The sequence below is a fragment of the Helicoverpa zea genome, chromosome 5, assembly GCF_022581195.2.
Source record: "Helicoverpa zea isolate HzStark_Cry1AcR chromosome 5, ilHelZeax1.1, whole genome shotgun sequence".
Taxonomy (NCBI): Eukaryota; Metazoa; Arthropoda; class Insecta; order Lepidoptera; family Noctuidae; genus Helicoverpa; species Helicoverpa zea.
Window position 1 is genome coordinate 9,660,551 of NC_061456.1, and position 14,468 is coordinate 9,675,018.

A 14,468-nucleotide genomic window follows, 5' to 3' on the forward strand; every position below is an offset into this window, starting at 1 on the left:
TCAGGAACGCATTCTCTGAACGGCCGAAGTATAGTGATTACAAATGTATGAAGTAGTGTTTTGTTCTACCTATAGATGCGCGAGGCGTCAAATTCCACAAACGCTTCTAAGAAGCAAAGATATTTGATAATAACAGTACCTACGTGAAAACAATTGTAACACAATTGATATTGAAATTACAAAATAAAGTCTTACTCTATTGTATTTACAATCTTTCACAATACTTTGTAAATCCCAGCAAGCAAATAAACAAAATAATATTGTATCGTGAAGCGGTGATTCACTAGTTAGTGATTCAAGCAGTAACTTCCTTTTTCTTTTGTCCTTCAAGGACAATAACGTCATGACACATTATCCTTTACATCTAGGTGAATACGTTATCTTATCTAGGTTTATTGCACGGCTATATCTATATTCTTCTTTCCTCTGATGCAAGATCAAAAATAAACTTTTATTGCTTTTGTTTTCAATTTTGAACCTAATCATATTGAACCTTTACGTTATTCATGGAGAGATAAATTATTGATATTGTCAATACTACATAAAGTGTGGCGAACCATCCGCACCAATTGCTGAACAAATACCGTTTGTAGACTTGAGTTGAACAAACAAAATTTTTAAACAATCTAATTTTATTGCATGCCGTATTTGACTTTTGATACGAGGTAAAGATACAATATAATCATATCATCTGCCTAGCCTTTTCTCAACCCATTTCGGCTTCTCCTGATGGAGCAGAGTACCAGTATTTTATCTGAGGCAAATGTCATTCTTCCTCTATCCTATGTACCTATAAGACTTACCACCACCTCCTTCTTCATTATTAAGCATGCCATAAATAAAATGTTTATGTTATTATTCAGAGTTGCCCGAGACGTCGTTCATGCGCAGCATCAGTAACCCCGAGGCAGTGATGCGTCGCCGACGGCAGCAGAAGCTCGGCCGCAAGTTACAACAGTTCAAGTCTAAGGATGGGGGACCTGATACAGGTAATAGGACCATGTTGAAATATACGGGTTTCTGCAACATATGGACTTGATTCCTGTTGAGCTCGACTTGTCAACATTCATAAGAACCTACACATAACTTTTGAACATTCAACGAAAAAACACTTGACGATCGACGATGCCTTGACGTAGTTTGCAGAACTACTGTACTGCCTGATTTGAGTTGTGAATTCTACTTTTACTTGACTTATACCAGTGTGGATTGGTGTAATTTTAATACTTTGAAACTACAGACATAACATTTACGAGACTCTTTATATTTCGGACATTGCAAATGGGTATTATTCATTCTTATTGGAGTACCGTAGTGACGCAGTGAACTTGACATATGAACTTACTAGCTTTTGCCCGCCGCTTCGCTCGCGTTAAGAAGTATACAAACTTTCATCCCCTATTTTATCCCCTTAGGGATGGAATTTATCAAAATCCTTTCTTAAGGGTTGCCTACGCCATAGTAGCTTTATGCATGCAAAGTCTCAGTCCGATTGGTTTAAAATTGACAAAGTTTCATACAAACTTTCATCCCCTATTTTATCCCCTTGGGGGTAGAATTGATCAAAATCCTTTCTTAGCGGATGCCTACGTCATAACATCTACCTGCATGCCAAATTTCAGCCCGATCCGTCCAGTGGTTTCAGCTGTGCGTTGATAGATCACTATGTCAGTCAGTCAGTCAGTCAGTCACCTTTGAGTTTTATATATTTAGATGATGACGAAAGTGTTTCAAACATCTGCTCCTAGTAATAAGTAGTTAATAGTTACAATTTGTTTGATGAGTCACCAGCACGGATACGCAGACAATAGATAGAGTGCTTTCAATTAGAATCGTGCACATTACACTTCTAACGCCTAGACTTCATCAATTGGGTATAACACTTTGTGGTCGGAGAAATTTGGATATCGAAATACTATTGGTTGTTTAAAAACTTCTTCGGGTCTAGGCCTAATACTGCAGAAAGTCTTTCCTTAACTTGAAACATAAGTAAACCTTGGTAACATAATCTTATATGCAACAAAATATCATCAATTCAATTCAAAACTGAAGAATTTATCATCTATGAATAAAACAATTGCTATCTATAGTTTCTGTAAAACGAAGACAATTCCAAAAGCAATCACCATGGTGATTTCAGTAACTTGTTTACAAGCAAATAGGTTAGGCCTCATTTCAGTTCGCAAATATTTTTCAGCGAAGACAGTTGCTCTTCTAAAAGTATATTTCATTTGTATATGCAGGTGGAACGTTAAGGGTGTATGGTTCAATACTCCGTCCAGACGTGTCGTATGTCACGCTACTGTTATCAGTCAACGATTCTGCAGCCACCGTGCTTCGGGAGACGCTTGACAAATATGGCATGTCTTACCAAGACCCACAGCAGTTCTGTATAGTACAGGTAATGTTGTTAATTAATCACTCAAAAAAAGCAAAAATAATTGCTCATAAATTAAATTGGTGGAAATGTAGGACAAATTATTGCATTGTCTCACTTGAAACTTAGTTTGACAATTGCGAGTTACTGCACTTCTTGAAAGTTTATAATATGGTGCTCTAAAAGCAGCAACTTCTCTATTGTATTTAAAATATTTCTTAAAAAAGACACGGCATTGCACTTTTATAAATTGGAAGTTTTTATTAATAGCACTTCATATAGAATATACATTGATTAATTGGACGGGATGTCGTGACATACTTTCAGTCACGCCATTCTTTATTGCTTTGCATGGGAAAGTTTTATTTATTCTTCACCCTTATAAAGGTAACCTACTACAGATTACTTGAGTTTTTCTCTTCAGTAAAGTCTAAAGTTGCATTGCTTACAATTAATTTATCTCTTTTCTTTTGCACGATAGAATAGTTGTAGTTCACTTTTTGTCTCGTAAAATAACTTTGCCGATCCGAAGTTCTATTTTCATTTTTCAAGTGGAGAATCGGAGGGGCGAAGTAATGGGAACTGTAATTTAATTCATTACGGCTAAATAATAGATAGTTGCATTATTTATTTACTGTATAACACTTTTGTTGTCTCTGTAGGAGGACAAAACCGACAATTCAGAGTACATACTAGAAGACGACGAGTGCCCGCTTGCTCTGATGAATATGACAAGAAGTAAGTATTGCATGCTTTTGATAGTAAAAAAATGTTACCCTATTATACGATTGTCAATAGAAACTAACAATGTTTACAAACACACATCACAATATTTGAAATCAAGAAAGTTTGGTAATATTATATGACGTCAATGTGATCTAAATCCATCTCATATTTTAATAAATATTAATTAACAGTTTCAAAAAAGAAGTTTCCGTACCAAACGCTCTAAAAGTTAGACGTGTGTTAAAGTTTCAAACGACCCACTTCTAAACATTGCTTTTTAAAATAACATAAGTGTAAGTATATCAAATGCATTTTGTGTAACTAATTTGCAAGTTTTATGTTTGTTCGTGATTTTAAAACTTCCGCTTGCAAACTATGCAACGTCGCCATCGCGTGCCCTGATTATTTTGTGCCCTTAAATGATGGTAACGTCGACTATCGATTAGCAAAAATTGCTTTTTTATGTGTATTCAGAAACTTTGATAAATTGGTTTATTGGCTGGTTCATGTTTAAGGCAAGCTGTTTCGATATGTATTAGCTTAGCATAAACCTAGAAAAGTGATGCGGGCATTTTGGCTCTCAAAGCCAGCCATTAGCCTAACAAGATCTTCGTTGCAAAATCGAGATCATACGAAGTTGCAAAAAGGATTCAAGAAATTGGCTATTCCAATAAAAGTTTTACGTATTTGACTGAAAAAAAATCATGAATAGATATGATAATTTAAAATATTGTGTAAACCAACCAATAAGTATTTTTAGGAGATACATAATGATTTACCTATTTGCGCAAGAAAAAGCGGAGAAAAATATTTCCTTTTCTAACCAACAACGGATGAAATTAGTAGGCCACACGTCTTGAAGTGTATGCTAGCTGCAGAGAACAACGTTGTTTAGTTTTCGTGTAAAGTGAAAATGAGATGGCAGCGCATGAGCCACTTGACCCATATGGACGGCATTGGAGTACGAGACGCTAGATATTCTAGAAAAATACAATGTAAAAATATCTGCTTCCCGCGTTTTGTTTAGTTAGGGTATCGTTAAGTGGCGTTCTGCAGAAAAGTTCACGGATCTTTCGGTGTTTCTCTTGAGTTTCTTCAGTTTTGTAGCTATTATCTTAGTTGGTTGCAAGATATTGAGTTTATTTTAGATTGCACTTGGGGTAAATTCGTTGGTTGATATTTCAGCAGAGCGTTATCTGACAATGTTCATTCATGTTGCTTGTCGATGCACAATAGATATTGAGTTGCCCGTGAACGCTGATATTTAAATGTCACGGCTGAAATAATTCCGAAATGGTATGAATTCACAAGAAGTATATCAATCCCGAAAGGTTTTTATTATTTCAGCTATATTCTGGCATTTCAATTGAACGTTATATTTTGAAATTTCCGCCAATATCGTAGTAAAGCTTCCATATAGGAATTCGTATCTAATACATAGTCTCATGAAAAAAGTTCCTTGAACCACTTTGATATTATGTGAAGGTAATGCAGGGTCGGATCACGCGCCTGTTTTATAGTTATATCGAACCCGAACTTTGAAGGAGTCACGGTTATTGAAAGTATTTGGGATATTAAACAACGGTGCTTGGGTAGGAAAAGTAGATAGCGAGATGAATTATTTATCTAAAGTGCTCCATTATTGTTGTACATACTTCGGCTACTTTTCTCTTTCCCTAAATTGATATTTCGTACTATTCTGCTACAGTCCAGTGAAATATGGAGGAGATTTAAATCCAATCAAACTTAAATGTGCCTTGAAAGTGAAAGGGGAGCTTTATGTATTAGGTAATTAAACTAAAGTTAAATTGTAACTTAGACGTATCTATTTTATTCCTGGTCATTAATATTCTTTAATTTAATTAAAACTACAATTTAACGCTACAATATTTTCGTGGAAAATGTAACTTTAAAGTCAATCTTTGCAGTAGATTCAAATCAGTTTTCAGATACATATAACTTGTAGACAAAGACAGACAAAGAAAATTACATTTTGATATAAATTGATTTATAGTTCGGCCGTTCAGAGAATGCGTTCCTGACACCTGTCAGTTAGTCACGACTAGTGATGGGCACAACATAACACTGAGTTCGTTACCGTTCCTCCAAAATGAACCGCCAAATTATTTTAAGATTATTTTCGTTTTAAATTGGCGGAATCATTTAAATTTTTATTTTAGTTATTTAAGTGGAAACCAAAAAAAGGTAATATTCATATAATAAAATTGTTTTATTTATTCTTTGTTACAAGTACATTGAATTGAATGTGCGAACAGAATATTAATCAGACTCCGATTTGCTTGAGGAGGTGGTGTCTTCATCATCATCTTCGCCTACATGTATAATTATATTATTATCAATAACAGAATCAATCCTGATATCTCGGTCTAACAAAAGCCGGGTAATCAAATAAAAACAGATCGAAAACACTTGAAAAACGTGGTCTATGCGCACGAAACGACAACGGACGACTGTTTTAGCGTCACAAAATGGCGGCCCATAACGCCATTTGGGGTTACCATTTTTAATCTAAGTATAAAAATGCGGTTTGGTCATAGTTTTATTTTTATATTTCATAAACGTTATAATTAAGTCTTATAGTCCATTATTTTCCAATTCTTAAAAAGAAAATCAAAACGTATTATTTTATATTATAACTGTATAAGAACAGATTACGATACTTGCCTGTTATTTTTAGCACAGCACTACAAAATATAAACCGCTGACATAACCTTGTAATAGCGCAGTATAGATTTAGAAAAATATTGTTTACCAAGTTATTTGACACTCAGTTTGGCACAAAATTATAACATTCATTGATTATTGATATAATAATGTTGTTTTAATGCTCCTCAATTGTTAAAACGGTAAACAACTAGCAAAAATATTTTTATCGTAACTGCAACGCCATTGCAAAGTTACGTCGTCAGTTCAATCGCGATGTGTCAGGAACGCATTCTCTGAACGGCCGAACTATAGCGACATCCAATCCCGTCGTTTGCAACGAATGACATTTCATCGGAGACGTGTTCGCGGCTATGAATGGTTTAATCTCGCTGTGTGAAGAGATGCTCGCGATGCGACGTATCAATATGAGCAATTTGCTCATATTTGTCGTATGGTTGCGTTAGTTTCCATTGCTTTTTTTGGGAACAGCATTTGTTAAATAGAAATGATATAGAATGTACCTATTAGTTTTATTAAAAACATACCATGCCATATATGTAGTTGGTTAAGTAATGTATTACTAGCTTCCGCCACCGGTAGGTCCTGGGTCGCGAGGAAACTACTTCCCTCACCTGGATAAAAGTAGGTACCTAGTCTCTAGGTCCTTACTCAGTCTCTAGACTATCTTTGCACCATATTTAAATCGTTCAGTAGTTTTGGCGTGAAAGGCGGCCAGACTGAGTTACTTTCGCATTTGTAATATTAGGAAGGATAGTAAGGATATAAAGGTACATAGCTTCGCAATTTGTGATTCCAGTCAAACGTTATATTAAACGTTCACTCATATTCTAATACCTTTTGAAGTTATTTCCCTATAGAATGTTCATCAGTAATTAATATGCAAATAAATATAATCTAATAACGCTGCCTATAGATTGGATAACTTTAGTTAACTTCGATAGGAATCTCCGTGATAAAAAAATATTTTGGTAATACTCGAATATTATTTTTTGTAATTTCACTTATTCTTAAAATGAAGCTCCAAACTACTGCAGCAAGTTAGTTGGATACACTCATTCTAGCTTAAAACTTGACCAATTAAACTTTATAAGATCAACGAACTTATCTGTGTCACTTACTACAGTGATCAAAGAAAGTCCACACATTGTAGTCAGTCACTTCGAGAAAGCATAACTTGGTTCATTACTTAGCGAACTTTTGTGTCACGGCAAATATCGAAATTGAATCTGGTTCGGCGTTCACTTTCGAGATGAACTTCGTCCCCTGTGTTGATTCGGGTTATTCCAGCTCTATCGGTCATGTCGACGCTAGTTCAGCTAGCATTGATGCATTGCGGCAACATTAATAAATAAAGGGCTGTTTCATATTAATCTATGCCTCATTAATTATTTAAATAGGTACATCACTTGCAGTTTCCCGCGATTTCGCTGGTGTTCTTAGGAAACTGTTTCTTACATCTATCAATCATCTATCCAAATATCATCTGTTCTGCCACATTACTATGACAATTTAATATAAACTCTAGTGTACATATTTGTATTCATCTTATACGGTGCTTAGTACCTAAATATTATCATTCAATTAGCGTAATAGTCCTTTCTCTTGTAACACTCAAGGTTCACTAAACATTCATGCTGAAGTCAATCCCAATTTGAATTTCTGAGGACAAAGTTGCGCTTACATCTACATATTAGTTTATGAAGGTTGTTATTGAAGTTGATTTCAAAGTCAACTTAGTTCATACTTTGCATTGTTTGGTGCAAAGATGCAAGATTGGCATAATAATATTAGTGAATTAGCTTCTGGGAATCTACAGAACACCCTCTTAATTTTGTCAAAAAGCCCTATTCACTACAATGTTCTAATGTATAGGCCATTTATGGACGTATAAATCGAAATCGAATCTCCAACGGGAAATGAATGAGTAGGCCGTCGCGAATTGTCCGATAACGCTTTTTCATCAAGCCCGACCTACAAATTCTTTAGTCCACACTGAAGTTACGTTGCTGTATATAGATAGATGAAAGACGGAGCCCGAGATGCTTAAAGAGGAACAGTACCTACTTACTAAATTAAATTATTGGCGTAAAGAGGGTTTTTGCTTAAGACCTGTCGTTGAAACTTCGTTACTCTCAACAGTATTGCATTTATTCAAATAATTTAGCTAGAAAACTATTCCGGTTTAGGTTAAAAAATCTAGATCGAGTATCGAAAACCACACACCTCACCGGTCTAATGAACACAAATTTGACACACAAGCACTCTCGGAAACACCATTTTCAACCGACTTCCCAAAAAGGAAAAATTTCCCTACTCAGATTTTTATGTTTTATTTCGGTGCTTTTTGAGGAAAACTGATCTTCAGAACACCATCACGTATGTATTCTCTACTTCTCAATGTCTGGCTTGTCAATCTTGCCGAATCGATTCTTGGTGAAAGTTTATGCAGTAATGTTATCAGTTGGTAGAAATAGTTTAATATGTTCGGTGGTTGCATTGTACCGGCGTGTCCAGTATTTCCGCGAGAAGGTCCCTCTCTTGGTCGGACAATGCTCGCCGTGGCTCACAATGGGAATACATGAGAGGGAGCGTGCGGGCGCAGGACGCGGCAGTCGCCTCGCAGACGCCGCGCCACGCGCCTCACTTACCGCGCGCCTCGACATGGATTGGGGCCTCCGCCGTAAGTTCGCACGAAAAAACTTTTTGTTCAAAATTTGCAATGTGATCGCCGGCTAGGCCCTCCGCGGCCACCGCCGGCGCCGCAGCCGCGATCGAAGCAGATAGTAAACAAACGCATGTGGCCGACAGAGTAGTCTGACCGGTGTGCCCACAGATGCCGGTCGGCCGGCCGCCGGTGCCGGTATTTTTAACTCGTTTCGCGGTTCGATGTCCGTTCCTTCGAGGAATCGATATGCATAATACCGTCCTTGAAAGTCTCAACTTTTGCAAGAGTTGAATAGAGTTTATAGTTTCTCAAGAACCCAACAATCGATGTCTTACATATATTCTGGTGCACGACTGTAAGTTACAAACTTGTTTTGTCATTATCTTGTAGTACTCGCTGCGTTTCCGTGTCATGCGGAAGTCCCAAACTTTCTAAATCATTTTGTGTCGTCACTCGTCACCGATCAAAGCTTGTTAGTGCTTCTTTTGTCTTAAGTTCCAGTTTTATTTCACCAAGAATGTCGCGATTAAGAGCACTTTTTATAGCTGAGCCATAAAGTGGTGTCTTTCTTTCTTCTAGTTACTATTTGACCTTTAGCATTATTTGTTATCGAGATAGATCCCTGAAGGCGACTTGTTAGTAAAGATAAACGATTGAGTGTACGTGTTGAGAGAAATTGTTGAGTTATGACGGGCGGGTATCTTGCATGAATTTATGGCATACAAGAAATAACAACCTCAAGAAATGGCTATCAAAACAACATTTTATCATTATAGGTACGGTGAAATGAAAATATTCATTGTAAATGAACCAGTTATTCACTTATGGATTAAATTAAAGGATAGTAGATAAGAAAGCCATTGTTTGTCTTTGATCTCATTAATTGGCGCTTCCGTAACTGAAAAAAAAAAACTTAACCGTTTAATCGTAAACAATTGCAAATTGGCATAAATCCGTAGGAGGTTAAAGATATTGTGAAAGGGATGTAGAGCTTTCAAGCCTTTTCATTAAGAATACGAACTTATTCAATGTGATAGTTTTCATTAGTTAAACTATTGTTATGAACTTCTTTACGTAAATATCAAGTTTTCATAAATATTAGACGCCACTAGCATGAAAACGCTTCGGTTTAAATAGTCTACTGCACAATATCAGTTGCATACATGCGCTTATTTTTTAGAACCAGATCATGTTTTCTGCTCGATGGAATAGAATACAAAGCGCATTAGAGTATTATCACTACCTTCGGCGTATCACGGTGAAGTAGGTCACGAATAATGGCATCCAATATCTTCGTGCAGAACCTATTACAGGGTGTGACACGGTGTATTCCCATAGCTCTTGGTTTTTACTTTATTTGCGACATCAAGTTGTAAATGTCAAGGCAAGTGGCACTTATCCTACACCTGCTCTATTAACCCAATAGAAACTGTGTGGAAGACGAATAGCTTGTGTATTTAGCTAGGGAACAAACTGGCGGATAATGTATGTGCTTGACCCTTCGCTCCGCGCGGGCTTGTATACTTGGCTATATCCTGCCACAAATACCATACACATAGGTACACCTACATTGTGCAAATGCATACTTTGCTACTTGCTTGTTAAATGTATTATTAGACTTCGCCAGTTAATAACTCTTGCCATTCTTTAGTTTCTTCATTGTTGTTCTTATGACCCGACACAATATTGTGTCCCTGCAGCTTTTTTGTAATTTACCGCGAGAACCCTTGTTACTTAAAAAAGACAGTATATTAAGTTGTTTCTATCCTATCTTAACTTGGACTTTGAGGTTCGTAATTTAATAAAAGTTTTATCAGGCGCCCAACTTTCCTCAGTTAGATTTGGACAATCATCTCAATTTCTTTTGCGTATTTCTTGTAGATACTGACACAAAATATTATTACCCAAGGCGTAAAACGTAACTGCTTAAAATAAGTACATCGGAAAGTATTTTTAACTAACTTCAGTTTAGAACTGTGTGTGATGGTGTTGATTGACGTGGCAGGAAACTAGCTACTAATACCGGCACCCAGACTAATTAGGATGCTGTATTTTAAGCCAGTCTGTTTACAAAGTTCTTGCTCTATGGGCTGCATAATCTGATGTTTCGAACACTTCGTGTTAAAGGCATTTGCTGCATAATATGTACAAATATACAGGCATACATAGAAGTCTTCTTAATCTGGAAACTGTTTCGAGCCTAGAAACACTTTTACAAGTAATATAGCTTGAATCCCCCAGAGAGAATTCGGCGACTAGACGGTTCCCCTGAGGGTTTACCTAAGCCATTTCGATGTTTCTCACAAGAGCCTACACAAAGCGGACCAATAAAGTTTGAAGTGCGCAACAATACATGTACAAAACTACATGAACGACAAATACGTTTAGTGTTAAAGATAGAGACGAATACAACGTGTGTCAATAGACATCAGTAAATAAAGTCTTCATAAGGATATCAGGAAGAATTTAGGTCATTATTTCCCACCACCATAATAATATATCCGTATGAACTTAACACGATGTGACTTCAATAGAAATCGTTCAATATTTATGCCCCGGTGCGTTGACTTTATTTGCAATTCAAAGGTCACGGCAAAGCATTGTTTACAAGTTTAGAAACTCGTAGACCAAGCGACTAATTAGAAATTTACCCTCGTCCAAAATCCCAGGTCCCTTAACTTCATCAAATTCTTTCATGCATAATAAAATCGAGAGTCTAACGAGCGACCACAGATTTTGTCAATTGTCGTTATCCGAATAATTATTTCGTCGGAAACGTAATTACAGTACCCTACTCACAACACCGTTTCTCCGCATTTTTCGTACATTATAAGGACACTTAAAGCTCGTAATATGTACCTAAAAGCAATTTTCTGCGTTCACTCGACACGTCACATTATTTTCGTATTATCATAGGCTAGACATCAACGCTCTACAAACTACATGATAGCGTTTAAATAATATAATCTGCGTGCCCCATGAAAATAAACAAGAATATTTTTCTTCGTGTCAATAATAACGTTTGTAACAAAAAGTATGACACTGGATTTCCCTAAAGAATTCGAATGAAGTGGATTACCTACTTCCTGCTGACAGTGTAATGTCTCCCGGGGCCTAGCCGAGCCCTCACCCATAAAGCTACTTGCCTAGAAATAGTATGCTATGACATTGTATTGACATCCATATCTGTAGGAAGTAGATCTAGTGACTGGTTTATAGTTATAGGATATGTCCATGTTATGGCCATGAACCGTAACAATAGACACGGGAAGTCTGTACTGAACGCCACGGTTCATCACAAACATAAGCTGTACTATAATCTGTATTAGTTTAATGGTATTAGTTTAATAGTTATCATAATCTAAAACTTACAACTACAGGTTACATGTTCAGATATTTTGATCTATAAGCTACACGAGAACTGGCTAAATGACGTTCGCACAATATTAAGGCTCTATCTTTATTGAGTAACTTCAGTTTTATGCACTCTGGGAGGTTAGTAACCCATAAAAGTAATCAATACTTAGGCGATAAGTTTTGCTGGTGGTAACTATGGCACATTGATCGTCTTAGTTAGTCTTAATTAATACCTATTACCAATTTTACCTAACATTTTATCATAAAAGATTTTATTAAAATCTTTAGAAATTTCGTTTGAAAGTTGAAGAATTTTCTTTAGATTGAAGATTACCAGAGTCGAAAGGATCAGAACAATTATAACAAAAAGAACTTTAAAAGAAAGGTTTGTAAGAACTCTGAAAGCAACGCAGCAAGGCGGCTAGTTACTCGCACAAAGTATCCTCAACAAGCCTCCATTCAAATTTTAATTTCACGACATTCGCTTCAAAGGAATACATTCTGTGATGATCTGGAAAATCAAAGGTATACCAGTTGAAATTCAAATTTATTAAAATGTTTCAGCGTGGCTGATTTTTAAAAGCCTTTCGTTAAATATTTTGAATTGAGATCAGAAGTCACGAAAATTGGGTATATTAAAATATCACTTCCATGTCATTCTTGCACACAAACATATATGAATAAAACATTAAAAGAACCTCCGCTTTTCCTCGCTTCCAGAATGAAAAGAGAAATGAAAACAGTTTCGTTTGTTCCCAATGCAACAAGGAATAAAATACCCGTCATCTTTTATGTCCGCATCTATACAAATGCGTATAATTTTAAGAGTGCTAATTATGCAGAAGTTCAGAACTTCAGTTTCCACTGAGAAAATCTTTTTGTTTTTTTTTTACGTCTTAACTAGGACAAGGCCTATTTCTTGGATGAATTCAAGTTCTAAAAATGTATTCTTAAAGTTATAGCGGATGTGGTGGATGGATTGGTATCTAGCGAGGTTCAACCATATGTTGTGTATTGTACCTACTAGGTACTTCTATACCTGAATAGTATAATTCTCCTTAGATGTATTGTTGATTGTCGATCCCACATTGTCGGTCGTCGATACACAGGAACATGTGTCCGCCCGCCCTGCCCCATACGTTCATTGTTATGTTTACGCAAGGTTCGACTAGCTGCCGCGACCTAGCGTGCCGGCGACATCGTCAGCATGTCATATGTTGCTGCACCCACCTTCCGTTGATGTTATCGCAGCATTCATACACACGCATACTCTATAAGAGTATACTGCGCATTGTTACGACTTCAATTACGCAAATTTTTCCATGCATAATGTCCATGTGAACGACGTATTTGCATGTGGTAATGGTATCTCTGTGCTTTGATTTTTTTCTAATGTTTATTTGATAGGTCTTGTTCGTGAATTTTAAGGTCTTCATAATTACTTCGATGCAAAGGTCGCAGTTCAAAATGACAGCAGTAATTACTGGATTTCGATAGTATCACTTACACACGGATATAGCGACATAAGGTGTGTTTGTTTGTTATTCATAGGTCTTATTTTCAGAACTTTTATAACTAAATGATGATGATGATGTCCTCCCAGACGTGTCCGTCGACGGCGACACCCTGTCAATTCCCGGCAATCTGTCTTCGCTCATGGGCCCGGTAGTGACTTGCGAACCCGAATAACTAAATAGAAAAAAGTCGGATATTAGATACCCTCTTGTATACACCGACGATATGATGATCGCTAAATTGCTATAAGCACTGTACTTACTGATTAAGCTTTAACCCTTCAATATTGCCATCCAAAATAACCACTAAAAGAAAAAAAAGCGTTACTCAAAATAAAGTGTAATTTCAGAATCATTTGCGCCAATGAAAGGAAAAGGGTGTGGAATGGATTATGTTATAGAGATGTAGATTCGTGACCTTTTAGAAAATGAGGTTTTCTCCTATATGAACCCGACGGTCCCATATCATTTAGTGTGTAATGTTGAGTGGCGTTTGGACGGAGCGATCGCTATCGGGCCGCTTTACAACACTTGTATGCCAAACGCTTTTAACAGTATTATGCCTACATCTGGATATAATACAGAGCGTACATCTCAAAACGGAAATGCCCATTGTTATGGCTCCGATAAATACAACTTAGACGTTGGCACAATAGATAAACTGGCTCAACTGCCAGCTGTTAGATTCAATCGACACTAATCTGAAATACTATTAAACTAAAAACAGCAGTTCAAGTCCAACTAAATGTCAAAGCTGTAAATGTAGTAATTATTCAGTTCGACACGTGAAATAAAATGGTTTCGATGGTATCGGGGTAAGTTTGTCGTTGTTGGATATTATTTGTGAACCAGCAACAGGTGAGGCAAAGTGATTATACAAATTCGGCAGGTCACGCAGGCACGCGACCGCAACGTGGACGTTACTCTACCGCGCGCCGCCATGCTGTTGGCTCATCTACAACCTATCTTGAGAACTGTCATTTCCTTTCATCGTTGACCACCCTCGTCAAACTGTGCCATTTCTTGTTAATTAGTTTTGGGGACATGTAGGTCATCACCCAGTTACATGACATGATCTGTCCATTCTGACATATCAGTTTTAGTTAATTACACCCTATGAAGATGTCGGTATTTGGGAACT

General features: G+C 36.7%; 1 protein-coding gene across 1 annotated transcript in view; it reads left to right on the forward strand.

The window, feature by feature from the left end:
• Positions 1 to 14,468, forward strand: part of LOC124630193 (afadin) — a 69,014-nt gene that overhangs the window by 16,971 nt on the left and 37,575 nt on the right. The window contains exons 7-9 of the mRNA XM_047163932.1: positions 864 to 989; positions 2,244 to 2,401; positions 3,040 to 3,115. Coding sequence (XP_047019888.1) covers positions 864 to 989; positions 2,244 to 2,401; positions 3,040 to 3,115 — 360 coding nt within the window. The remainder of the gene's footprint in view (positions 1 to 863; positions 990 to 2,243; positions 2,402 to 3,039; positions 3,116 to 14,468) is intronic.